This window comes from Drosophila innubila, assembly GCF_004354385.1.
Source record: "Drosophila innubila isolate TH190305 chromosome 2R unlocalized genomic scaffold, UK_Dinn_1.0 1_C_2R, whole genome shotgun sequence".
NCBI lineage: Eukaryota > Metazoa > Arthropoda > Insecta > Diptera > Drosophilidae > Drosophila > Drosophila innubila.
In genome coordinates this window covers 2,032,228-2,059,623 of record NW_022995374.1, presented here as the reverse complement: position 1 = coordinate 2,059,623, position 27,396 = coordinate 2,032,228, and the positions used below count along the sequence as shown (strand labels likewise).

General features: G+C 33.6%; 2 protein-coding genes across 2 annotated transcripts; both read left to right on the top strand.

The window, feature by feature from the left end:
* Positions 1 to 258: 258 nt before the first annotated feature.
* Positions 259 to 26,471, top strand: LOC117785925. The gene is made up of 6 exons (XM_034624200.1): positions 259 to 617; positions 19,053 to 19,369; positions 20,591 to 21,007; positions 21,604 to 22,226; positions 23,374 to 24,094; positions 25,247 to 26,471. Exons 2-6 carry the CDS (start codon positions 19,055 to 19,057, stop codon positions 25,844 to 25,846), a joined length of 2,676 nt encoding a protein of 891 aa, XP_034480091.1. The 5' UTR covers positions 259 to 617; positions 19,053 to 19,054; the 3' UTR covers positions 25,847 to 26,471.
* LOC117785926 (phosphatidylinositol 4-phosphate 5-kinase type-1 alpha) lies at positions 7,785 to 15,533 on the top strand. The gene is made up of 3 exons (XM_034624201.1): positions 7,785 to 7,940; positions 10,992 to 12,388; positions 13,896 to 15,533. Exons 2-3 carry the CDS (start codon positions 10,999 to 11,001, stop codon positions 14,906 to 14,908), a joined length of 2,403 nt encoding a protein of 800 aa, XP_034480092.1. The 5' UTR covers positions 7,785 to 7,940; positions 10,992 to 10,998; the 3' UTR covers positions 14,909 to 15,533.
* Positions 26,472 to 27,396: the final 925 nt, after the last annotated feature.

Here is a 27,396-nt window from a genome sequence, read left to right as displayed (position 1 = left end):
AGCAATGAAGCGAACAATGCGGCTGCATTATGCGAAGCTTATGTACAATATGATTAAGCAAACAGCAACAACAACAGCAGCTATAAACGAACCAAGCGAGACAAGGGAGACTGCAAATGGGAGACTGAAACAGCGACAGCGGCAGCTGCTTAGCTGCGCTCTCAGGTAATGCACGCCACCTACCACTCTCTCTCGCACACTCTCATCAACTTACTCTCTTCCTGAGTTAGCCTCTCTGCGTGGCTTCAGAGCAGCCGGAGTGACTGCACGATTGTCATTCGGCAGTTAACGTTCAAACAACGCAGACGCAAACGTCGCGATCGTGTCGCGTTAATTCATTTCTCGAATTTAATATTTACGTATTTAAGCGGTGTTTTTGTGTTGTTTATCGCAGTGTAAAACTAATTATAGCGGGTGTTTCTAACTCCACCCACCGCTCAATGACAGACTGTTTGTGTGTTTGTGTTTGTGTGTGTTTTGTGCTTGTGTAAATATATGCTGAACATAATCAAATGACACGTGCTTAAAATACTAAACTAAACAACGTTATTAATACTAAACTGGGATTACCTCGACTTTTGTTTATTGATACCTCAAAAAAAAAGAAGAAACAAACGGTAAGTTGACTATAAAAGTGAATACTATGCGGCATATTCATGACCATATTCAAAAGAACACTCATATATATTCACATGTGCTTTTGGGGCTTTAATGTTGATGTTGACCCCAATAACTGTACGACAACAAATATTATGGTAGCTTATCAATAAAAGCACAGAAACAGATATAATAACAAACAAAAATATTAAACAACATTCCTTAAATACGCCCCTCATTAAAAGGGCTTTGACATTTCACCATACTTAACTACACTGTAATTACGAGCACTTACTTTTGGGTTGTAGGATTTATAAACCCACTGACACGCCCCTAAATGCCCTACCCAACCCCAAAATATCCCAAGCGCCATTTATGACTCAGGGATTTTTAGCGTCTTTGTTTGTTATTCTTATATCTTAATGTTCTCTCTCTCACTCACGCACTCACTCTCTATCTCTGTCGCCCATGAGTCATGCTCAGCAGGAACAACCTGGTGAGCTTTTGTGGCAGCTTTACCCCCACCCCCTATGAGTGATCATAAGCTGAGCTGAGCACAAAATGGTTAATCATCTTTTTATGAGCTGAAACTCGAGTGTGGGAAAACTGAATAATATTTGGAAAATGCTTGACAAGTCGATAACATTTGATAACGATTGTTGCTAATCGAAGCAAAGTTTTTAAAAAACCAAAATTTAGGCATGGCAAACTGTCCCAACCTTATCAGTGACACACTTATGTCAATCTTAATTATTAACTTCCCGAAATATTGATAAGATATGGAATATCTTAAATGCATTAAAATATTTGTGACTTTATTTAAAAACTTATATGAATGTTGCAAAAATAATAAATAGAAAAGTTCCTAATTCTTAGAAAATGTGTTACTGAAATCTTATAATAATAAGTTATCTAAATTACAAATTTTACATACAGATTTTAGTATTTCTACTAGTTAAAAAAGTAGTATAAATATTAGATAAATAATTTAATTCTAATAATAATAAGTATTTCAGATACTGTGAAAAACTGTGAAATTTTGTAGTTCTCAATCCTCAGAATCTCTTTAAATTAGATTCATCACCATAATCGTAAAAGAATAAAATTTATATATAATTAGCATGACAACAAATTACCTTTTGTGACGTCACCATTTTGTTGAGTTGGATGAATGAATGAATGACTCATTGAATAAGAGCAGTAAATTGTCTACTCATCAGACAAAGATTTCGCTCTTGGGGAAACCAGGAAATGTTAATGCCAAACTAAGATATAAAATAAAAACAAACCAATCTATTCTTTTTAATGAAACTATCATATTACACTCTATATTATTGTTATATCTATTTTCAGTTCCATTCCATTCTATTCTTAACTGTCTTCTAATTTCAAATGTTATTTAAAATTTAAAAAATTTATACTGCTTTAACCATGAATTTGACCCCTTTAGAGTGCGAATTGCGCAAAAAGCCGTCTTATTGCACGATTAAATGTTCTCAGCTATGTTGTGCCAAAATTTCATCCTCCTCGATCTTACAGTTTGGGCTGCATGAAGATCAGTCAGTCAGTCAGACAGGACAAACAGTTTTATACATATAGATATTTCATTTTATAGCTTTATTCTCTGTTTTAATTCATTCTATTCTTAGCTTTCCAACTTTTAAAAGTTGTTCAAGAAAATTTTTTGATTAATTACTTGAATTGTGAATAAACAAAGTTGAGTTCCTTTAAGTGCAACCTTAACTTTAAGCAACGTAATGAGCAACCCTCGTTGAGTAATTACATTTAATTGTTATTAATCAATTTGTCAGCGCGATTTGTTTACAAACAGTTTGTTGATAACTTTGATTATGGCACTCGTAATTGAATTGAATTGAATTAAACACGATTCCGATTCCGTGCCACAAGGTGCATGCAACGTGCCACACACGGAGAGTGTAACCTGGCGGCGGTGTTAAAGAGGAGTCATTAGAGATTAAAGATCGGTGCCGTGTTGCAGATGGAGTAACTGAGTAACTAAATAACTGACCATGTCAAGGCGTTATTCAAGTTGATTACAAGGCGGCATGTGGCATGCAACAACTGACTGACCACACGAGAGTAGCTAAACCAGTCTCAGTCCAAGTCCAAGTTCCAGTTAAAACAACTAAAAACGCTGCAGACGAGCTGCTCGACTGTTAGATACCCAGTGCTTGTCGGAAAAAGTATTTAATAAATAAGTTTATAATAATTACAACATTTTTAACTAATTTCTGGTATCGAAATCTAGATAAAATACTAATAGATTCATTTGTGATCGAAATTTGAATAATATGTATATTTTTTCTAATTTAATTTTTTTAATATTCGAATTATATTTCACTTATATTCTCTGTTTATTTACCGATCGAGATGAAATTTTAAGCAAACATTTATAAAATAGCAAGCATTCTGCATACCAAATTTCAAGACTATAACTTTAAGTTGGCTCTTTTTATTCAATTTTCAAAATAAATTTTATCTGCCAGCTGAGCATAGGAGCATTGTCATCAAATTTAGTAGCTCTAGCTCTTATAGTCACTGAGATCTGATTATTTAATACAAAAGACAAACATTCCCACAAACTTATAACTCTTTTTATTTATTTAATACTGGGCTACTGAACCAACTGAGCGATCCACATTCACATTCAGATTCCGATTCACATTCACATTCTAAGCTGAGATGATGAGATGTTTATCAATGACAATGGTGTCGATAACATTAGCTACCGTTAGTCATCGAATGGAAAGGAATACCGCTCTTAAAGGTGTAATTAAAGTGAATTAATGCATCGTTCGCTGGCATTCAATTGAATTTCCATTGAAAATGCCAATCGAGATGCCCCAATATGGAGCGACTTTCAAGAAAGCACAACAATTGTAATAGGAGCTTTAGTGTTGCATTGTTGAAAGTGTTACAGTGTTACAGTGTTGTGTAATGTGTCATAAATTTCACCATTTGACAATGCCAAATTCTATTTAAGAGCCATTTGGCAATTGTTTATTGTGGCAATTGTTGTTAACAATTATTTGTTGTCGTTTATTTTATTTTTTTTTTTGTGGCGCATGATTCACACACGGAAAATACTTGACTAGAATTTCCTTTATATTGCAATTGGAAAAGCAAAAAAAAAATGGAAAAATAAGAAGTGGAGAACGCATTGAACATAATTGCACAATTATTTAAAAACTGATTTATTCTTTAATTGTTTGTCACTTGAATGGCAACAATTAATTATGCACTACTAAAGACTGAAATACAATACATAAAGATAACAAATAAAATAATGAGACAATAGAAAGCACATGCAGAAATTTTAATACTCTTTTAAGCTTTGAATTATTTTATGTATGATTAGATGAAAAGCAACATTTTAGGAATAACTCTACAAAATATGTGAAATTCATTAGAAACAATATTAAAAACAGAATTGTACCGAAAATTTAAGCTGAAATATACCTAGAAATGATTTGCTTTCAATTCAACATATATTCTAGATGTTTTAAACAACTTTTCATGAATTTTTTAATGGCTTTTTCATATAAAATTTTGTATTGTAAAAACTGTATACATTTAAAAAAAATCTAGACCACCTGTATTTTTTTTGAATATTACACCAAAAAGCATTTCGCGAAATTGCTGTGAAATTGCAACTGGGAACATGCTGAATTAACTTTACTCCCAGGTTACAAATGCAATGAATAAATGATAATGCCCCCGTTTAAGGATGAATAAATAAATAATTTGCATTGTAATCAATGCAACAGCTGCCAGACGACAAAATAAGTATTAAATAAAATAATGAGGGGAGTAAGAGGAAAGAAAGTTGCCCTCACATTAATATTATTACTCGTAATAGCAATAATAATCAATATAAATTGGCAAAATGTGTATAAACAAATGGGAAATGCTTAACACAGCGATTAAAATTTATTTTGCGCTTATTTCGCATTTCACATTTCGCATTTATTCAATTTATCAATTTATTATTTGTCATTTAAATGTCAAAACTATTAAAATGCGACCGCTGTTTTCATTATTATTAATAATTAAAGTGTTGCTTAATTAAGTAAATCTCCACATGAATCGCCGCAAAATTCCACAAAATCGTGCTTAACAAATTAAAAATGAAATGAACAGTGAAATTAATTGCATCATTACAACTAACTAATGAAAGAAAACTGTTGAAAAGGAGGGAAAAAACATTGCCTACTAATTATTTTAAATTTCTTACGAATGTAAAATTTGTAAAATATTTATTTTACTTAAATTACTACCAAAATTCATGGCGAATCATGCAGCATTAACATAATTATTCATATTATCTTCTTGTTAATTATTTACATGCATTGTTTTTTTATTGAGTTCGACCTTTCTCATTATTTTTCCTGCTTTTCAATGGAAAACATTTCCACTTGTTCAATTCATTTATTTACTTGATTCATATAAATTTAAATTTGTATGTCAATTTTAACAAATGCTACAAATTTAAAAAGTTAATTTTATGTACATTATGGGTATTCCTTATCTCCCTTAATTTTTTATCAGCACTTGTTATCGCTGATCGCTTTTGTTATCGTCATTTCTTGAAAGTTTTCAACGTTATGTGAAGACGTTAATGGATATGGGCCCAATTGTATGCTGGCTTATTGTATATGGCTTAAAGCAAAAGTGCCGTTAACTGTCGCCGCTTTTGTTGCGTCGCGTGTTGCATAAATTATGAGTTCATTTTGGTATGACCTAAACATACCCTATAAAGAGACGATTAGTTGGTTTCGATAATTTAATAATGACGAAAAGAGAAATACAAGCGGAAAAGGAAATCTACTGTTTATGGAATGCCCTAAATGTTGGCTTAATAAATTACCATTAATATTTAATAATATTAATTAAAGTTCAATAAATATTAATTTAAAATTACTGAAAGAAGAATTTCATAAAAAATTAACTAAATTTATTTATTATTTTCTAAAATAAAATACCTTATTAAATTATTGAAATTCTTGTTTTTAAATTCATGTCTTGAAGCAAGGACTACCTCTAATACCAACAGCAAATTTAAATCTCATATTTGATTATATACAATAATTGCTATCAGGGTATTTATTAGTCTATAAATAAATTAAGGAATTTCATTTATCGCCTTTCTAAGCATTTCGATAAAGCGCAATTAATTTTCCCCCCCCTCCCTCCGCATCGACTCATCACATATCGAGAATGCTGCCGGCTATGAATACAAAAACGAATACAAATCGCTATAATAATACTCGATACGAATGATAACCCAAAACCAGTTTGAAACAACTTTATTAAGATTCTTTTAACAATTTGCATATGAATTTGATAGGTCGACACTTTTTGCTTATCGATCTTTTAATTAGAGAGAGAGAGAGAGGGAGATGGTGATAAAGAGAGAGAGGGAGAGTGCGGGAACCACAAAATGTGATATAATTATGCCTGCCTTGAAATAAAACTCCCCCCGTGGGTGAAAATTGCCAGCCTCACAAATTCCAATTGTAATCGAAATCGAAATGGAAATTTACATCAATTTGTACACTATTAAACACAGCTCGGGGCGCAGTCAATTGTTAAATGCAATTTCAAAAAAAAATATAAAAGAAAAAACGTGACAATTTGTTGTTGTTTTCTAACGAGCTTCGCCTTTGTTGTTGTTGTTGTGATTTTAATGAGCGTAACATTTATGAAAATTACTCATCGCTGGCAATAAATATCGATTCTATTTCTGTTTTTTAATCAATTGTAAATTACAGTCGCAGCTATTCTGCTTGTTGTTGTTGTTGGTTGTTGGTGGTTGTTGCTAATGAGGCGCATTAAATTGTTGCTGTAAATTAACACCACAGTGAGTGTGAGTCGACTTCGCTTTCTGTGTCTTTAGCTGGCTTCGGCCATAATCTAATAATCTAATTAGTTAATCCACAGAGTGCGACGGCTCTGGTTATATTACAAATATTATTTCTAATTAGATTTTCCATTTAAAAATGTAACGTTCATTTTCCAAATGTCTATCGATAGCTTGTGATCGTTGTGGCTGTTTTGCGCAACTGTCTGATAGATGGCGCCAGCTGCCAGCAGTGCTGTCAACTTTTTAGTGGAAAAAATGGCTGTTTGTGGTAAGAAAAACAAAAGTAGCTAAATCTGCAAAGCAACATTGGTTTTAAAAAGAGCCAACATTTTTATAAACATTATTTTTATATTTATAGCATTTTTCATATGCATGAATTTATTTATTTATTTAAGGTCAACTAATAACAGTTGAGCAAAATTATTGCTAAAATAAATAACCAAAAAAATAAAATTATTAAATATTTAAAAGTATGAAATTCGTGTATCATTTATGAAAATTAATAGCAAATCAGGAAAATAATAATAATAAGAGCCTAGCATAGACAGATTTATGGCTGAATTTTCCATTTCCATGTTTTCTGGCAAACGAATTCTTAAAACGACTTTAAACTAGCCAAGTTGGCAGCAGTTGCCGATAGCGCTTTGCAGCACTGTAAATAAACAGCTGCACTAGACCTGTTGACTCATTCTCGCCTGCCTTGCAAACACATATAGCGGCACTGCTCCAACGCGTGCTTTGGACTGCATAGCGAGCACTGAGCCAAATCAGTTGACTCACACTGCGCGTATGACTTGGACAGCTGTGCTGTGCGCTTAACAAAAAAAATTAAGTAAAAGAAGCAAGAAAATTATAAAGAAAAAAGATTTCACTTTGTTTTTCAAACATTAAACAATAGTAGAAGACTTTATAGTTTAACTCACAGTTGATATTTGTTGTTGTTCATTTGTTTTTTGTGTTGAGCGCGCTCTCTTAAAATAAAATGTTCGGGTTTTTAAGGCGGCTGCCGCAGTCGCAGAAATTGTTGTTGTTGCTGTTGTGTTGAATGCCGCCGACGTCATCGACCACACACACAAGCACACACAGAGTGATACATACACACACACATTCATTGATATTGTTGTTGAATTTGTAAATTATGAAAGCAATTTATCAACTGGATATCGAACAACAACAACGCTCATTGATCGCATCCGAATTTTAAGCAGAAACAAAAACAACAACGTCGACGACAGCTAGCAGTAAGAGCAAATTACAGTAAGAGAGCAGCAGCAGCAGGAGTAAAAGAGAGCAGCACGCAAGTTTCGTAGCACACAGCTTACTCTGCTGGACAACAACAACAACAACAAGCACAACTTGTTGCGTACATACACACACACATATATACATATAAGCGAGCGCTGTGTGTGTGCGTGTGACCTTTGTCGGCGTTTCTCTTTTCCCCTCGAGCATTTTTTGTGTAAGTACGCTAATAAATTTATTCAAATGGCAGCAAAACGGCTGAAACAAAAGGCAACAACGCGATTAAATTGCAAGCTCATAAATGTGTACATACAAACAAACATATGTATGTATGTAACCAAATGGCAACAACAAACGTTTACAAAATATTAGCTAAGGTTTTTTCCAAGCTTCCTTGAAGCAGCGATAACAATATTCAACCAGTGTTGACAAAACTGTGACAGCTAAAAAAAAGCTAGATTGGAAAATATACGAATTGGAAGTCAGAAACATGTGTAGGAATTTAAAATATATATAAATTTTAACAAAAAAAATGTATTTTGCTTAAAATTATTTTCTTTAAGTGAAAAATAAGATAGATAAAATTAAATTTAAAAGCAAACAATAGAGTGTAGCAATAAATGTAAATATATTAAAGAAAAGACCAACTTAACAAAATATGTTCTTCAATTTTAAAAAGTAATAAACCATTAAAAATATTCTTAACTTAGATATAAATAAGCTAAACTGGCCATAACTACAATAACAGTGGCAGCAGCTACAACTTTAACCACTGTTAACTTTGTCTTCGCCAATGCAACAAACAACACTGTGACGTGAGCTTTAATTTTAATGACTGTTAAAGCCACTGTTAACTAATGAACTTGATATTAAACGACTGTTAAATGGTCTGTTGAGTATAGAAACTGTTAACGTAGCGCTGTTAACTGTTATTAAACTAAGGCCAAGTGAAGTAATTTAATTAATTAGCTATAATTCAGTAGCTAATAATACTTTTGGCTTGTCAATGACGTCTGCTATAATTTTTTGTTGCTGTAGCTGATAAGATAAAATTCCAACGCCCACAGTTTGGCAATTGCTTAACAAATGATGAATACACAGTATAAATACACACTCACACACATCATTTCAGTTTTTCATTCAGCAAAAGAATTATGAAAATTTTCCGTTGTCATTTTTGCTCATAAATATATATATATAAATATATATTTCACTATTATACATAATTCCGCATCCGTATCTTTATATGTATTTTTATATGTATCTGTAAATGTATCTGTATCCAAGAGAGCATTTGACAAGTACAAAAATAAAATAAAATAAAATAAATACATATACTTTTATTTATGTGCACGTGTATGTGTGTGTGTTTGTTATTTTTCGCTTTCCATTTCGAAAATCAAAGTCAAAATAAATGTTTTTTCTATCACAATTGTTTTGACTTTTGCCCCCAAATGTGCAAACAATTGCTTTGCTCTCATTTCTAAAGTGTAATTAGATTATTGCAAATATTTTCAATAATTTCCATGCACAGTTTAAGTAGCACTACAGTTTTCTATTTTTTAAATTGTTTCAAGACTAACAGAGCACTTAATTGCATTAAAAAAAATATAGTTTCAAATTAAAGTTTATGATTCGAATTTAAATAATTTTAAATTTAAGTTATTTTTCAATTTTTAATGTATTTATTGAAAATAAAATACAAATATACATGCCAAAAATTCTAAATAATACCAATTTTAGTGTTGTTCCTATCTATTTTATTTTCAACTTAAAAGCTCATTAATAAAAATTTATTTTAATATTTTTAATATAATATGTAAGTTGAAAATAAAATATAATTACACATGCGAAAAAATTCCAAATAATCCTAGTTGATACATTTTAGTATTTTTCCAATTTTTCACATGTATATTTATTTTCAAATGAAAAACAGAATATAAATATAAATACCAGTAAATGCATTTTAGTATTGTTTTTTTTTTCTATTTTTGGCACGTTCTTTAAGTTTTTATTTTCAATTTAAAAATTCTACTGCAGTTTTAGAATCACTGCTCTAAATATAATTATTTGCTCTATGCGTAAGATAAAACTGTTTGCAATTGTTTATGTTTCTTCAACTGTTGTTGTTGTAAGCAACGATAAGCAGCGTATTTGGTGTCGAGTATTGCTGTGGTGCTGTGGTGCTGTGGTGCGGTGGTGTCTGTGCCACCAGCTGCCCGCTGAGTAATCTCCAAGTGAGTGGAAAATACGGAATATCATGGAAAATGTCAACAATTGATATTAAACTGAATGCAGTTGATTCAGACTTGCTTACAGTGCACTCTCGATATGCTTAACAGGCAAACCATAATTGTTATTTACTGATGCGTCATAACGGGTGTGCACTGTCCCTTGAATTTATTGTTGTGCAATTGCAAACGTGACAATTATTGTTAAGACTTGAAGCTTAATCATCAACAAAGTCGCACACACACATTATTGTATTTATTTATTTAATGTTACCTAGAAACATTCGAAAAGAAAATTAAACAACAATGTAAATTAAATAAATAAATAAGTAATATTAAAGTTATATAAAATCTTGATTACTAAAGTTGAAAAAAACCTAATAAAAGATAAACATTTAAACACAAATATATTAATAGAAAATAATTCTAGCAAAAATATTAACAAAATAAAATAAGGAAAAATTAAAAATAAAAAGAAAGTTCAAATAAAAAACTAAAATAAAATAAATTAGAAAAATAGATTAATATTCAAATACAAAATATTAATAAAATATGATAAGACAAAAAAATATAATTAAAATAAAAATAATGAAATATAAGGAATAAAAAGGAAAATATTGAATAGGGAATAAGGAATAAATAAAAATAACATGAAAATTAAAATAAAATACAATAAAATAAAATAAATTATAAATAAAGAATAAAAAAAAAATATTAATAGAAAATAAAACGACAAAAAACATAATTCAATTGCAAAATAAGTTAAAAAGAATAAAAATTGAAAAAAAAAATAATATTGAAATATAAGAAAAGCAAAATCAAATAAGTATAAAATAAAAATAAATTATAATTATTAATAATAGGTTTTGTATTATAGTTTGAATAGCTGCAATTAAATAATGAGCGCGTTGCCTTTGTTACAGTTTTACAGTTTGTGAGCCACTGTCAAATTTCACATTATTGTCGCTTGCTCGACTAATTGAATACCCTTTAATTTTACCCCTTCCCCACTGTTGTTGTTGTTGTTGTTGCAACAGTGTTAGCATGGAGCAACACATAGAACTGGAGTTGCAACCGCTGCAGAGGCAAAAAGAAGCAGAGCTGAGTGGCAAAAGAAGCAGCAGCAAAGAGGAGGAGGAGCAAGAAGAGCAGGAAGAGAGAGAATTGCTGCAAGTGGAGTTGCAACAACAACAGGAGAACTATGTGACAGAGCTGCCCGTCATATCGATAACAACGCCGCTGCCTGCAACACAGGCAACAACGGTAACAACTGCAACACCTGCAACACCTGCCACAGCGGGAACATCGCGACAACTGTTTAAAGAGGCGTCAAGTGCACATGGAGTCATGGAATCAACGGCATTCATGCAACATGAACTAAACAACATTGCGGCAACACAATTGGAGCCATCCGTCTCCAGGAATCCCTCCACAACAGGCGGAACTCGACACGGACACGAAAAGAAACTCGGACATCGTCGGGTGGCCGAAGGAGGAGAGGTTACCTACAAGAAGATACAATCCAAACAGATCATGGGATCCATACAATTGGGCATACAACATACTGTGGGAAGTCTGGCATCGAAACCCAAAAGAGATCTATTAATGAACGATTTCTGGGAGATGGAAACAATTGCATTTCCCCCGGATGGTTCCTCCTTAACACCCGCCCATCATTATAACGACTTTCGTTTCAAAGTCTATGCGCCAATTGCTTTTCGTTATTTTCGAGATTTATTCCACATTGAACCCGATGATTTTCTCATGTCCATGTGTGCATCTCCCATGCGAGAATTATCGAATCCGGGTGCGTCTGGTTCCATTTTCTATTTGACGGATGATGATGAGTTTATCATTAAAACGGTGCAGAAAAAGGAGTGTGATTTTCTGCAGAAACTATTGCCGGGTTACTACATGAATCTCTCGCAGAATCCACGCACTCTACTACCCAAATTCTTTGGTCTCTACTGTTTCCATTACAACTCGAAGAATGTGCGTTTGGTAGCCATGAATAATTTGCTGCCTTCGGACATTAAAATGCACTCCAAATACGATTTAAAGGGTTCCACATTTCGCAGAAAGGCTTCCAAAGCGGAGCGACAAAAGGCGAGTCCAACTTTTAAGGATCTCGATTTTGCCGAGCATCATCCACATGGCATTTACCTGGAAGCAGATACATATACAGCTTTAATGAATACTATTAAAAGGGATTGCATGGTGCTGGAGAGTTTTCAGATTATGGATTATTCCTTGTTGCTTGGCATACATAATCTCGACGTTGCGGCAGAGGAAAAGAGGGAGGAACGTATACGTAATGCGCGGGCAAAGCTACAGAAAAAGGAGGGAGCAGGAGGATCAGGTGTAAATGTTAATGCTCCCGAAGCAGATCAAGTGCATCAACTACATGCAGTTGCTTCCTATGCCTCCATTCCAGGTAGATAAATTTAAGAAACACAACAATGTATTTTTGGAATACGTTGCATCGATGTTGCTCTTTGTTTTTGAGACTATCATATACGATTTTCTGAAAATAGTGCTAGAAATACCAATATGAGTAAAACTTTAATCAAATAGAACAGGGGAAACAAACAGAAATTTATTAGAACATTAAAATTATGCAGGGAATCAAACCGAAACAAATATAGGTTACGGTTTCGGTTCCGGTACGTCCCGAAATAACTAATTCGGTAAAAGGTTCTATTTCAGTTCTTTTCTTTCGGTTTCGGTATCAGTAACTAATTTAAAATTATTTGAATGCAGAATGTATTTAGAGGGCAAATCATGATCAAAATGGCATTCCGCTTGGAAATCGGTTCAGTTTTGATCAAGTTATGACAGTTTGAACTTGGTCAGACTGCGAATTTAGCCACTTTACAAGTCCAAATTTTTGTTCAATTTAACATGATTTTTTTCAACAAAATGAAAGGTCTCAGAATCAAGTTTAAAGTGTTGTTTTATACTAATTACGATATAAGGAGTTGATTAAAAATGAAAACTTGAGATTTAAAATTTTGAATTTTCGAAATTTCAAAGGGGGGACCCTTACCATCAAAATCGAATCTTGGTCGAAAGTAATTAAATTTTCTAAATGAATAAAATTTGAATGTAGAATGAATTTAGGGTCCAAATCATGAACAAAATGACATTCCGCATGAAAATCGGTTGAGTTTTGACAAAGTTATGTGGGATCAAAGTTTTCGCAAAATTGTCAAGGGGTTGCTATGGAAAATTTGATGATATTTGGCTTATAGTCGAAAAATATGAAATTTTTTAAGTGTATAAAATTTAAATGCAGAACCAATTTGGGGGCCAAATCATGAACAAAATGACATTCCGCATGAAAATCGGTTAAGTTTTGACAAAGTTATGAGAGATCAAAGCATCGAAATCAATATCTGGTAGAATCTAGAGAAAAATATTTTTTTTTAAGAATTTATTAAAATTTATATGCAGAATGAATTAACATGCCAAATAATGATTAAAATGACTTTCCGCTTGAAAATCGGTTCAGTTTTACTCAAGTTATGACAGTTTGAAGTTGGTCAGACTGCGAATTTAGCCACTTTACAAGTCCAAATTTTTGTTCAATTTGGCATGATTTTTTACAAAAAAATGAAAGGCCTCAAAATCAAGTTTAAAGTGTTTTTTTATACCTATTACGACTTAAGGAGTTGATGATTTTTTTTTTTGTAATAGGGGAACCAGTTGGAATAAAATGACATTGGACATTATACATTACAAAATAAAAAAAAATGAATTTCGTTTAAAGTAGCATTGAATGATAAAAGTATTATTAGTTAAAAAATCATAAATTTTTAAAGTAAAAAGTAGATTTTATAAGAAGCAAACATCAATGCAACGAAAAATTCCAGAACTATGTCGATTAAAAAAAATAAATGTCATAAATTGACATTGATGTTTTCCACCCCGTAAATTCGCAGGCACTTCCGCATCCGGTTTGAATCGCTCACGCAGCATGAATCGTCATCGTGTTGTGGCACATTCCACGGCCATGGAATCGATCACCGCCGATCTGGATGCGACTGTCGAAGAGGGCGACGATGAGCCGAAGGGTGGCATTCCAGCCAGATCGGCGAGGGATGAGAGATTATTGCTGTACATTGGCATTATCGATATATTGCAATCGTATCGATTGGAGAAGAAACTGGAGCATACATTCAAGAGTATACTGTACAATGGGGACACAGTGTCCGTCTGTCGTCCGTCGTTTTATGCCAAGCGGTTTCAGGATGCGATGGCCAAGGTGTTCACAAAGACGCCAACATTTCCGCTTAAACATTCCCCCTCCAAGCGTAAAACATCAACGACCCAATTGCGTACGCCTCTATTACGTACGCCCAACAGCAATCCAGCCGGAGTGGGCGTGGCCGGTGGCACGGGAGGACGTGCAATGGGTTTGACCATGTTGTCGGGCAATTCAACGCCACCGCCAGCTTTTGATGATATCTCCGAAGAGGATATTACAGCAGATGCATCTTCCACAACATTGCAGCAAAGATCGAGCAACAGTGAGCGGCAATCGTCATTAACAGTGGCAGGAGGAGGAGGAAGAGGAGTTGTGGCAGGTGGCAGACTTCAGACGACTTCACCAATGTCTTACAACAGTTCAATGACTAGCGATTATAGCGATGATGATGATCTGGAGTCCAACACAGGACACAGTCAACATCGCAGTCACAGTCACATTCACAGTCAAAGCAATGGCAACTTGCAACATGAGCGCGAGTCAAAAGCCCGCAGCTTGCAACGCACCTTGCAACTGACCAAGACGAGTGTGCAAGTGACCACAGTGGGTTATGTGGATGTGGAGGAGGTGGATTTGGATGTGGAGCAGACACCGGATGCGGCGAATGGCAAGCCGATGGTGTTGCATGCCACCACAAAGGCGCCCAGCTATACAACAACGCTGCTGCTCAACGATGTGCCACATTGAGGGGCAAGAAAGTGGAGACAGAGATTGGAGGCGTGTAATAAATATATATCCCTGTTTACCCAACAACAGATTGGTGCTGGCTTTCACTACCTGCAACACACTGTGTGTGTGTGTTTGTGTGTGTGCCACATGTGGCATGTGGCAAGTGGCGGACTCTCATATTCGCACAGCTCGTTTATCTTGATTAAACAAATACCAAAAAAGCGAAAATGTATTCAATATGAAAATTTATGTGGCGCGTTTGTTAATTGACTGCCACACACACACACACACGCACACTCCAACACACACACACGCACACTCCAACACACACACACACACATGCAACATTCGCGCTACCAACTGAAAAATCTAAAGGAAATTCTAGCAAAAATTCAACACAATTTGTTTATTCTTTTCTTTCATTAAAAAATCCGCATTATTTTTTTCTTTTATTTGTTTATTTTACTTTTCCTTCATTTTTTGTTTGTTGTAAACTCGACTTGTAATTTGTCTGTGGCCTTTATTGGAAATTAATTCTTGATATTATATCTTATATGTATTACTCGTACTGCAAGTTTTTCTCTAGCATTAGAAAATGTGAGAAAATTAGAGAGAGAGAAAAAATAAACACAAGTTTGACATTGTTTATCTGTGTATTTGTATTATAAAATGCGTTTATCTGTATGCTAGGCTCATATATATTGTATATACTTAACAGATTTAATAAATAAACAAATTATTAACAAACAACAAATTGGGAGTATAAAACACGTTGGGAATTTTTAAAGGAGAACTTAACTTGAACATTTTGAATTTAAGCTGACGTAATGCACTTTTAATGCAAGTTTTAATGACTGTCACAGTTTTTATGACAAGCTCATTAAATGAGAAAAATCCAGGGCTAAAATATTAAATAAATTGATGATAAAAAAGAGGAATGAAATTTTATTTATCTATTGATTTTTGATTAAATGAGCATAAACCAGGGCTACCACATTAATGAAAATGAGTTAAATAAATGAAAATGAAGTAAGGAATTAATCACCTTAAATCAGGGCTGTAACTTCAAATTTTCAATGAAAATTTCGATTAATAAAAAATCTTGTCAAGAAAAAATTTAAAAAATGAAATTTTTAATGAAAACTGGTCTGAAATATGCATTACAACATTCTCAATTAATGAGCATCAACCAGGGCTGCCAAATTAAAGCACTTTCTAATAAAAAAAACATTAAATCGTGTTGTCACTTTTAAAATCGTATTAAGTTTTTCAATGGAATTTCCATTTAATGAGATGCATAATTAATAAGCTTAAGCCAGGGCTGCAACATTTAATATGCTTTCGTTCGCTACGCTGATTCTTTGTGTCACTCTGAAGAGCTTTAAAAGCGCTGACAAATATTAATCGCCTGCTTTATACTCCTCTCTTTCTCTCTCACTCACTCGTATGCTCCTTATCTCTGTCTCTATCGCTCTGTCTGCTGTTGCTGTGCGTTGGGCCATAAATCACTTAATGATTTTCCATATTGGTATTAAGTACCGTTAATTTTTATCGCCTTGCTGCAAACGAGAATTGCGCAATATTTATTGTGCAAGCCTTAACAGAGCGTGCAATCCCCCTCCCCTCTTCCCCTCTTCCCATTCCCCTTTAGCTGCTCGCAAAGCTCTTCATTAATTAGCCGCCATCTTTTTTTTTATGTCGCGCCTCGTTAAATGAAAATTTGCATTGCATACTTTTAAGCGCAGGATGAAAATCACAATGAATTTGTTTACAAGAAATGCGCAAAATAAATAAAGCAATTTTAATGCAAATGCAAATGCAAATGAAAAGCAGACTTGGAATTCATCTATTGAAATTTCAAATTAAATTTATTAAAGAGGTATAAATTCTTGTGTTTACATTTTAATTAAAAATCTCGCAGATGTCTAGCAAAAATAATTAACAGTAATAACAACAGCTAGTTAATGAGATTTATATTTATTTAGGGTTTTTTATATTTAAAAGTAATCAACAAAAAACTATTTAAGTGTTTAAATCTAATGTTTTCTTATAGGGTATTTTTTCAAGTGCTTTGGCTTTAAAAAATAATATACGCATTTATTAAAAAATGTTAAAAATTAATTAATAAATATTAATTAAAATATATAAATATTTATATACAATTAAAACAAATTATGCAGTCAATGTTTGTGCAGTGTTTGTCAAACTGCAAAACCAAAACCATTGCATACTTTTCGGCTGTAAATGAAAATATACTAAACGCTTTCGGTTAACTGCGTTTTTGTTCAACCCGATTGTATATTTATGCTAAAACCAACAGACAGCAAACAGAAAATAAAAATAAAAAAATAAATAAACAGTAATAAATATGTTGTTGCCACAAAATGTACATTTGGTTGTTGTCAACCCAAAAATATATTTTGGAGTCGTAAAACCGCCAAAAAGTGAATAAAGTGGGGCGAGGAGAGGAGAGAAGAGAGAGGAATAACGGTAGCAGTCGGTACAGAAAATGTGCGGCATAATTACTTTATTTCATTTGCATAATATAGCGTAAATGCTTTTGGCCAACATTTGCATTTGCTCCTTCCCCTTCCCCTTTCCCCCCTGTATAAACTGTAGAAGGGACTCCAATTGAAGTTGAAAGCTGGACAGCTGTGCAGATTTCAATGGTTAGGTGGGAGAAGAGAGGAGAGGCGGAGAAAATCTACATAAATACCTGGCCACAAAATTTGGCATCACATCAATTACTTTGAAATTATAACACAATTATATATGTAAGTACAGATAGAGCAGAGAAACGCACACAGAAGTTGCCACAATCCCATTTCCATGCCACATGGGGCAGTAGGCTGCATTCTAATTATGTCTCTGCCACATGTCAAATGTCATTTTGATAACAGCAACTTTGCATTAAGCTCACAACTCAAAGCTCAACTGACTCGCTCTCGCTCTCTCTCTCTCTCTCTCTGTATCATTTCTTGGGTGTTCACTGTGTCTGACATCTCCGCTGAGGTTAAATTGTCGACCTCAAAGACACTCACATATATGAAGCTTTATATATATACAGTATGTCAAAAAACTTGTTTGACAAAAACCTCTTTTATTTGCATTTTTTTATAAAACAATAAAACAAACAATGAAAAAAGAAAAATATGTGCATTTTTAGTCAAAATATTTACTCGACCAACTGTATTTTATTTGCAAAGAAAATATATTTGATTTGTTTTAATTCGTTGTCTTATTGTTCTATAGTTTTTTAAAAAAGTTTACATTTTTTTTAAATATAATAATATAATATGGACAAATTTGATAAATTAAAAAAAAAACGTGGTCTTTTTGAATAATAATGTTTTTTCTTATTTTATTATAATTCTTGAAAAATATTTTTAACAAAATCTATGAATAATAAAAACCCACACGAATATGTAAAATTTTTCGGTGTCGAAACAATTGCAGAACAAACTGTGTATTGATAAAAAAATGTGTTTTGATTAAAAAATCTATCATATTTTTATGGTTTTTAAAACAAATTAAAAACCAATAGAAATAAAATAATAATAAAAAATAATAAGAAAACACACACATGAATGCGTGCAATTTTTTCTTCGTCAAAACAACTACTGCACATACTGTGTATTGATAAAAAAATGTGTATTGATTAAAAAATCTTTCCTATTTTTATTATTCTTAAAACAAATTAAAAACCAATAGAAATAATAAGAAAAAAACACACACATGAATACGTGCCTTTTTTTTCTTTGTCAAAACAATTACTGCACATACTGTATATTGATTAAAATAATGATTTGTTGCGTCACACGGCGGAAATTTAATTTTTTTCTGTAACGGATATTAAATTGAAGTCTGTCTGCGTGTGTGTTTATTTATATTTAAGGCTGGCTGCGTGTGTGTGTGTGTGTGTATATGTTTGGGAATACACTTAAAAACTTTTGCTGATAGTTGTTGACATTTGCCCCAATGCCATTGGACCCTTGGGGGCGTGTTGAAAATAAATGAAGCAGGCGTCAATTGCATTAAACTTAATGAATTTAAAGCGGTTAAACAAATGAGGCAATTTATTAAATGATTGACACAACTGATTTGCATTGCTCTCGCTTTTACTCACACACACACTTCGCTCTCTCTCTCTCTTTGCCTGCAGGCATGTCCTTTCAACGCAGCTACAGTAAAGTCTGGTGGGGATCGGAGGGTCAACAGACGGGCAGCAGCTTCACCAGCGGCGGCTTCTACTCGCATTACAATTATGGTCACCAGCAACCGCAAGTGCAGCATCAACTGCAGCATCATCAGCTGCCGCATCAGCAGCTGCAACAACCCGCATCTTTGGACAGCGCCTTGCAACGGCATCTCGGCCACAACTCGGGCAATTTGTCCAGCATCCAGGAGGTCGACGATGAGCAGAACAGCTCCAAATTATCCTGGCACAAACACGACAGTCCCGGCAGTCTGCGCAGTCAGGTGTGTTATCAAAATATATATTTCACAAACAATCTCAAATTCATGTGCAATGTGTTCCACAATTCGACTGAATAAGAGTTTTCGTTAGTGAAATCGTCAAGTGACATTTTGAATACTACACTGAAAAAGAAAGACCAACTTCTAAAATCAAGAACATTTATCTTAAATATTTTGTTCTAAAAATAAGATTATTTTTAGACCAAATTACTAAAACTTAAATTATGAATATAAAATAAAATAACATTTATAAAATTACTAAAACAGAATAAAACAAGAAAAAAATATGTATGTATAAAATTTTTTTTTATTTATTAATTACAATTTGAAGAACATTTGTTCTTAAAATAAAAACTTGGTCTTATTAAAAATGTTCCTAATATCAAGATGCGTGCTCCTAATTTAAAAATTTTATGTAATCGATTTTAGAACATTTTTTTTATCAGTGTACAAACTTCAAATTAACGCCTTTATTTAATAGAATTTTCTAATTAACAAATTAAATTTTATGGTAATGTTCCATTTCCACTAATTCCATCAGTGCATGCAATTTTTTGTACTACAATCTTTAATTTACAGAATTTTCAGAAATCAATTACCTTTTGAAGAATTTTTATTTAGTGGCAACAGGACATTTTTTTGTTCCATTTCCACTCATTCCTACAGTAAAGGCTGCTTTTTTTTCTATTAAAAGTCTTTATTCCAAATTAGTTGATATTTTACTTGCTTTGATGTTCACAATCAGTTTCATAATAAACATTGTGTTCCATTGCCATTCATTCCGTCATTTCAGACTGTCTCACTTTCATTCTAAAGCTTTAACTGTTTTATATTTAATAAGTTTTTATATATCAATTTATTATATCAATTGTGTTCCATTTCCATGCATTCCATTCTTTTATAATCGTCACATTTCCAATTCATTAAATTTATTTCATTATTTTTTACTTAAATTTTGTGCCATTTCTATTCGTCTCACCTTTTTATGTTCTTTATAATTTTCACAATTATGCTTCCAAATAATTTTCTATTTAACTATCTTTATTAATTCCATTTTGTGCCACATCTTTTCATTTAAATTCCATTATGTTTCATTTTCAATTATTTTTTATGTCAACTCGTTTGATATTTAATCTTTTCAATACACAGTCGATTCATAATTTTTCCATTCCATTTCATAACTTAATTTATATTAATTCTTTTTTTTTGCTTTCCAATCCGCAGGATTCGGGATTTTCAGATAACGAGGAGCAACACAATAGTCAAATCTCAGCTGTGGTGACAGCAGCAAATACAACAGCCACGCCCAGTGTCTCGCCCACTTCATTACGCTCGGTGGCCACGCCCCCAACTGTCATACGCCGTGTGGGCAACTCGTCCTTCTATTCGCCGCTGGTCAGCGTAACTCGTCGCATTTCTTTCAACGGGGTGGCAACGCCAAAGCAGCATGAGAATGAAGCTGAGCATAGAGATGAGGTTGAGGAGTTGTCGGCGAGTCACAGTCGCCTGTTTGAACAATTGGACAGCCTGCAACTGGATGATAAGCCTGAGGTCAGTCCGGCAACGCCGCCACGTCCTGCGGTGCGACGTCGCAAGCGTCTGGCAAGGAAAGCGAAGCTGGAGCAGGAGGAATTGTCGGAGGTACATTATACATATTGCAAATATTTTGATGAAAATTAAAAAAAAACAATAAAAAAACCAAGAATATTATTTAAGGAAACCAAAAGAAGTATGAAAAAAGAAGCATATAAATTAGGAAATTCAACTGAGAAAATCAAAGTAAAAATATTAAAAAAAATCTATATCTTTAATATGAGAAAAGGATTTAGATGTTTACATATGAATCAAAGCTTGAATAAATAAAAAAAAATTATAGGACAAAATGTTGGTTCTTTTTTATAAAGAGTATTTTTCAAAATTCGCCCGTCATATTAAAAAGGAGTAAAAAATACTATTAATAAAAATACTAAAAATAAAATTACTAAAAATAATGCGTTTTTAATAATAATAATGTAATAAAAATATTTTTATTTATTTCTTTTACATTTTTGCGGTCTCAATATTTTTATTTTATTAGTTTTTCATCCAAATTTTTTAACTTTTTCTTATAATGATAATCTGATTGCAATATCCAAATAAATAAAATTATTATTTATTAGTTTGATTTCCTAATTTATCTTAGTTTTGATTTCATAAATTATATATTCAAATTCTGATTACAATTTATCGAATTATAGGATGAAGAACCTGTGACACCAGTGACTCCCCCGCCGCCCTACAACAATGAAACAGTTTACTTGGGCGAGGCGCCTCCTCCTTATAACAATGAGACCGTTACCTTCGGTACAGCTGGTCAATATGACGAGGAGACTCTCAAATTGGAGGCACTTTCTCCACTGCGCAGTCGTTTCACGGCGAGCACAAGTACGCCAAAGACCAAGACCCGCAAACCCGTCAAGTCTCCAATGAAACAGAATCAGGCAGTACAATTTTGGTTGGACGAGGAACGTTGGAATTGCGAACCGGAAGTGATGTGCATGCTGCAACACAAATCGATTGCCCAGGAGGCGTATAAGAACTTCACCATCACCACAAGTGCTGTGGCCAAATTAATGCGTCAACTGCAGCAACAAGCTCTCGATCTTCAGTCACACTTCGAGCGGAGCGAGCGAGTCCTGAGCGGACTGCAGGCCACCACATTGCCCGAGGCACTCAGCGGTGCCACAAGGCTGCTCACCCACCTGGATGAGTTCACCTGTGTGCTGGAACGTCGTGCCATCTTCTTCAATGATGCACGCGTGGAGAGAAGACGCTACGAGCAGCATTTGGAGCAGATTCGCACAGTCAGCAGGGATACAAGGTATGTGGGATTTATTTGTTGAATAAATAAAAAATATAGAAAATATATATTATTTTTAATATATTGAAGAATTATGTTCCTTAGTTATTGTATTTAATAAATTAATATGAGGAAATATGTAATGGGGAAATTAAAATCCAAAAAAGTTATAAAAATTCGATAGTAAAAATATTTTATTGGAAGTCTCTGGGAGTCGAATTGATTCTTATTAGAATTTTGAAAAATTTTACATCAAAATTGTCGTCACAATGTCGCCTTCTTTAGCTTCGATAAGAAATAAACCACAGCCTAGCTATAATAAAAAAAATAACACACAGCAAAAAAGGCTGCTTCTAGTTGAGACGCTGAACACAAGTAATCTTTTATCCAAAAGGCAAGAACACAAAACTGGAAAATATTTAATACAAAAAAAAAAATATAAATAACACAGCAAAAACGCTGCTTCGAGTCGAGGTGCTGAACACAAGTATTTTATTTTGCACAATATAAAAATGACAAAACTAGAAACCTTTTAATAAGTGAATAAATAAACAACACACAGCAAAAACGATGCTCCTAGTCGAGACGCTGAACACAAGTAATTTATTATCCAAAAGGGAAGAACACAAAACTGGGAAACATTTAATAATAATATAAATTAAAATAACACAGCAAAAACGCTGCTTCGATTCGAGGTGCTGAACACAAGTATTTTATTTTACACAATATAAAAAAAACAAAACTAGAAACCTTTTAATAAGTAAATAAATAAATAACACACAGCAGAAACGATGCTTCTAGTCGAGACGCTAAACACAAGTTATTTATTATCCAAAAGGGAAGAACAAAAAACTGGGAAACACTTAATAATAATATAATATTAAAATAACACAGCAAAAACACTGCTTCGAGTCGAGACGCTGAACTCAAGTATTTTATTATACAAAATATAAAAAAGAACAAAGCTAGAAACCTTTTAATAAGTGAATAAATAAATAACACACAGCAAAAACGCTGCTTCGAGTCGAGGCGCTGAACACAAGTAATTTATAATGCAAAATATGAAGCAGGCAAAATTAGAAAACGATTAAAAATTAAATAAATAATAGAAAACACATATTAGATAATATATTTTTAATTAACATTTCTTTACGTATATTTTTTTTAGGTACTCCCTGGAAAAACAGCACTACATTAATCTGGAATCCTTGCTCGATGATGTGCAGCTGCTGAAACGTCACACATTGATCACATTGCGTCTCATCTTTGAGAGATTGGCTCGTGTTTTGGTGCTGAGCATCGAGCAGAGTCGCTGTGATTTGTTGCTGCGTGCAAATATCAATATGGTGGCAACCCTGATGAACATTGACTACGATGGATTCGCCTCCCTTTCCGATGCCTTTGTGCAGAACGAGGCAGTACGTGCTCTGCTTTTGGTGGTGCTCGATCACAAACTCAGCTCGGTGCGCGCTCTGGCTTTGCGTGCGTTGGCAACCCTATGCTGTGCCCCGCAAGCGATTGATCAGCTGGGCGCCTGTGGCGGCATTGAGATTGTACGCGACATACTCCAGGTGGGCGGCAGTCTGGAACGGGGCGGAATTGAGAGGAGAGAGGCGGTTTCTCTGCTGGCACAGATCACAGCCGGCTGGCATGGACCGGAGCATCGTGTGGCAGGACTGAGAGATTGTGCCGAGACCCTGGTCGCCGGTTTGGCGGCTCTGTTGCAGCCGGATTGCTGTGCCCAGACCCTGTTGTTGTGTGCTGCCGCCCTGAACAATCTCAGCCGGATGGAGGTCACCTCACACTACTCCATCATGTCCAACGAGGCCATCTTCAAGCTGATCTCCACGCTGGAGCATCAGAGCAACGGCATCAGTGTCTTTCTCTATGTAAGTGCTGCCTTTGAATATTAAATTACACTGTGCATCAGGGATAGAGTGTGAAACAAGTTCACTAAAGAACTAAATTTACTAAATTTCTCAAACATTTTCTTTGAATCGGCACTAAAAATCCAAACATTTTACAATTTAAATTCCTAAAAATACATAATTTTGGATGCTAATGAAATTAAGTTTTAATTATAATTACTTAATGAGAAAATGCAAATATATTGATTACTTTTAATTTTTTGTTATAATTAAAAATAATTTCATTAGCTTTACATTTTTTCTGTCAATGAAATACTAAAAAAAAATTTCTAATGCTAATGAAATTAAGTTTTAATTACAATTATTTATGATTAAAAATCATTTCATTAGCTTTACATTTTTTTCTGTTAATGAAATATTAACAAATAATGTCTAATGCTAATGAAATTAGGTTTTAATTATTATTATTAAATGAAAAGATTCCAACTTTTTGTTTTCTTTTAAATGTTTACTATAAATAATTAAAAATCATTTCATTAGCATTACTATTTTTAAAATTAATGAAACATTTATTTTACGAGCATTACTTGTTTCAATGTTAATAGATAAATTTCATTAGTAGTTTAATTTTCAATAGGAGTGAATGTTAATGTTTGTTTTTTTTAATACTCGTTAAATTTTATTTCATTATCATTAATTTTTTAATGATAAATTTTCTTTTAAGCTGCCTCATATTTACTAATGAGCAAGTTTTACCAAAGAAATAAGTTTTTGCTCCTTATACATTTTTTCAACCAAATTTTTTGTAACGAAAAGTTTAAATGAAAAATTAGATTTCTGTGCAATTTAAAAATTTGTTTGGAACTTATTTGCTGCCATTTAAAATATCGATTGCCAGCCCTGGTTTTGTGAGCAATTTTATTGAAAGCATTGCTTGTGGAAGTAGCTCGTAAAATTTATTTGTGCATTTGCAAAGCAATTTTTATACAATCTTGGCCACGATTTTTCATTTGCCTTTCAACCCACACACTCACACACACACACAGAGTCACACACACACACACACACACAGAGTCACACACACTGCTACTTATGCATTTGTATTACAAGTATTTTTTGCTCATCAACATTTCCTTTTTTTTGTTGGTATCGTTTTTTTTTTGGAAAATACAGGAACAAATCGTTGGGATGCTGCAGAACATGTCGCTGAACAAGAAGTGCCACAGTCACTTGGCCAATGGCATCATCATAAATTTCATCACGTCCGTTTACCAAACGGAATTCTACAAGACCTACGACTCACGTGCCGAATGCGATGCCCAGCGGCGAAGTATTAAGGCGATTCTACACACACTCACCCGTCTTGTCCAGCACTCACACACGTTGGGCGCCGAACTCCTGGAGCAATGGTGTCTACCGGATTTACTACGCCAATCGCTGGCCATGCACACGAGTGGAAGTGGAAATGGAGGAGGTGGTGGAGAAAGAAGAGCTGCACAATTGGATCAAAGTGCTGGCTACAGTGGAGACATTTCTCAGCTGGCGCGACAATTGCTGCAGGCACATCAGCAGGAACAGCTGCTCTTAACGCTTAGAGTAACAGGAGCAACGGGAGCAACGGGAGCAACCGGAGCAGCAGGAGCAGCAACAGCAGAAAGAGAGGCAACATTTAGCAGTGGACATCAGACGCCTGAGGCGCAAGCTGGCAAAAGCAGAAGACTATCGACATCATCGCTGAAATTCAATTTGACACGTCAGGAAAGTTTTGTCTAGTTTTTAAGGAGCACACCTGAATGGCTCCAAGCACGTTCTGACCGGGGCCTAAAAAACCGGAAGACCGAAACGTGCGTCAAGTGTTATTACTTGTCTCTGACCCGTTATTCATCCCACATCCCACATCCCACTTTTTTCCTATGCCATGCTTGTCAATGTAAACGAAGTCATTTTTATATTTTCGACCAAGCAAAAAAAAAAGACATAGGAACAAAGTTACAATTAATACATTTCATTTTACATTCAACTTTAGCATTTTTGTGAGCCAAACGCAAAAATATACTTAAGTACATATGTCTGTTCCTCTCTCTTTCCCACTCATTCCCTTTCTATATATATTAATCATAGATCAATGTAAATATTTTTCATACGGCAGTTGAACCAAACTTTGTATTTATAGTCAAATTGTGTGCCAAAAAAAATGTATGTTTATGTGAAAAACGTTATTTTGTAAATAATTATTTTCGTATTACTAATGTACAGTTATCGTATCTTTATAATAATTTAAGTTACAACATTGAAAAATTACGCATTTAATTTAATTTTTCAATTTCCTAATTGAAGTTTACATTTGTAAATGCATTTTCCCTTAATATTGAATAAAATCTATTATACAATACAACAATACAATATGCTTTTTATTCAACGGAAATTGTTCGTGAAAGTGAAGTATTTAAGGTAATAAATTAGCCTGCATTTCAGTGGACAAAGCACAAGCGAGGGTTGCTATAATAATTGCAAAAGGTTGCAAATTTAAAAATCAATATTCAGAATAAGAATTTTTCAAAGAAAAGCAATAATTTAAAGTAATTGCGAAAAGTTTCTTTTAAATGAATTTTTATATGAATTTTTTTTTGTAATATATATAAATAATATATTTTATTTGCATTATAATTTATTCTTACACATAAATATATAGAAAGAGTTTTGTTTCTGTGTTCACATTTGCATTTTTAATATTTAAATTGCAGTTCTATGCATCATTTAATTTGATAGACTTTTCAAGCTGCCCTCGCACAAATATGTAATCAATATTGACTTTGGCATATTCGTGCAGTTTGCATACGAAATGTCACAGCTTGTCTTTGGTCAGCACTCCATTTGCCAATGTCATTTGCAAAATCCATCGAATCTGACTGACAAACTGAAAAGGGAAAATTCTTAAGAGATTGCAATGATCACATCTAGAAAGTACTTACATTATACACATACAAACTTATATGTTTATATAAGGGAATGCACATTATCGGACACTGATAATCTTGGCTTACACATGCAAAAAGCGTTAAGAGAGAGAGCAGCAGCTGCTTAAAGATACACTTGTAGCTGAACTGAGGCAACGCTGAAAAGTATGCTAAAAAAATTGATATAAACATATATTTATATGTAAGCGTGTGTCAAAGAGGATTCTCAGTGAAATTCCCGTTAGCTGAGATGTCAAAAAGCTTCCTTGCTATCCATATCCCTAGAGGGGGGAGTGGAAATAGGGAGCAGGGGAAGGCACAGCATAAACAAGTTCTTTAGAGTAGATTGAAGTTATTTAATGTCGG

Coding starts and splice junctions, on each gene's coding strand:
- LOC117785926 (XM_034624201.1), top strand. CDS start 10,999: ATGGAGCAACACATAGAACTGGAGTTGCAACCGCTGCAGAGGCAAAAA. Junction 12,389..13,895: donor TTCCTATGCCTCCATTCCAG/GTAGATAAATTT, acceptor GTAAATTCGCAG/GCACTTCCGCATCCGGTTTG.
- LOC117785925 (XM_034624200.1), top strand. CDS start 19,055: ATGTCCTTTCAACGCAGCTACAGTAAAGTCTGGTGGGGATCGGAGGGT. Junction 19,370..20,590: donor CCGGCAGTCTGCGCAGTCAG/GTGTGTTATCAA, acceptor TCCAATCCGCAG/GATTCGGGATTTTCAGATAA. Junction 22,227..23,373: donor ACAGTCAGCAGGGATACAAG/GTATGTGGGATT, acceptor TATTTTTTTTAG/GTACTCCCTGGAAAAACAGC.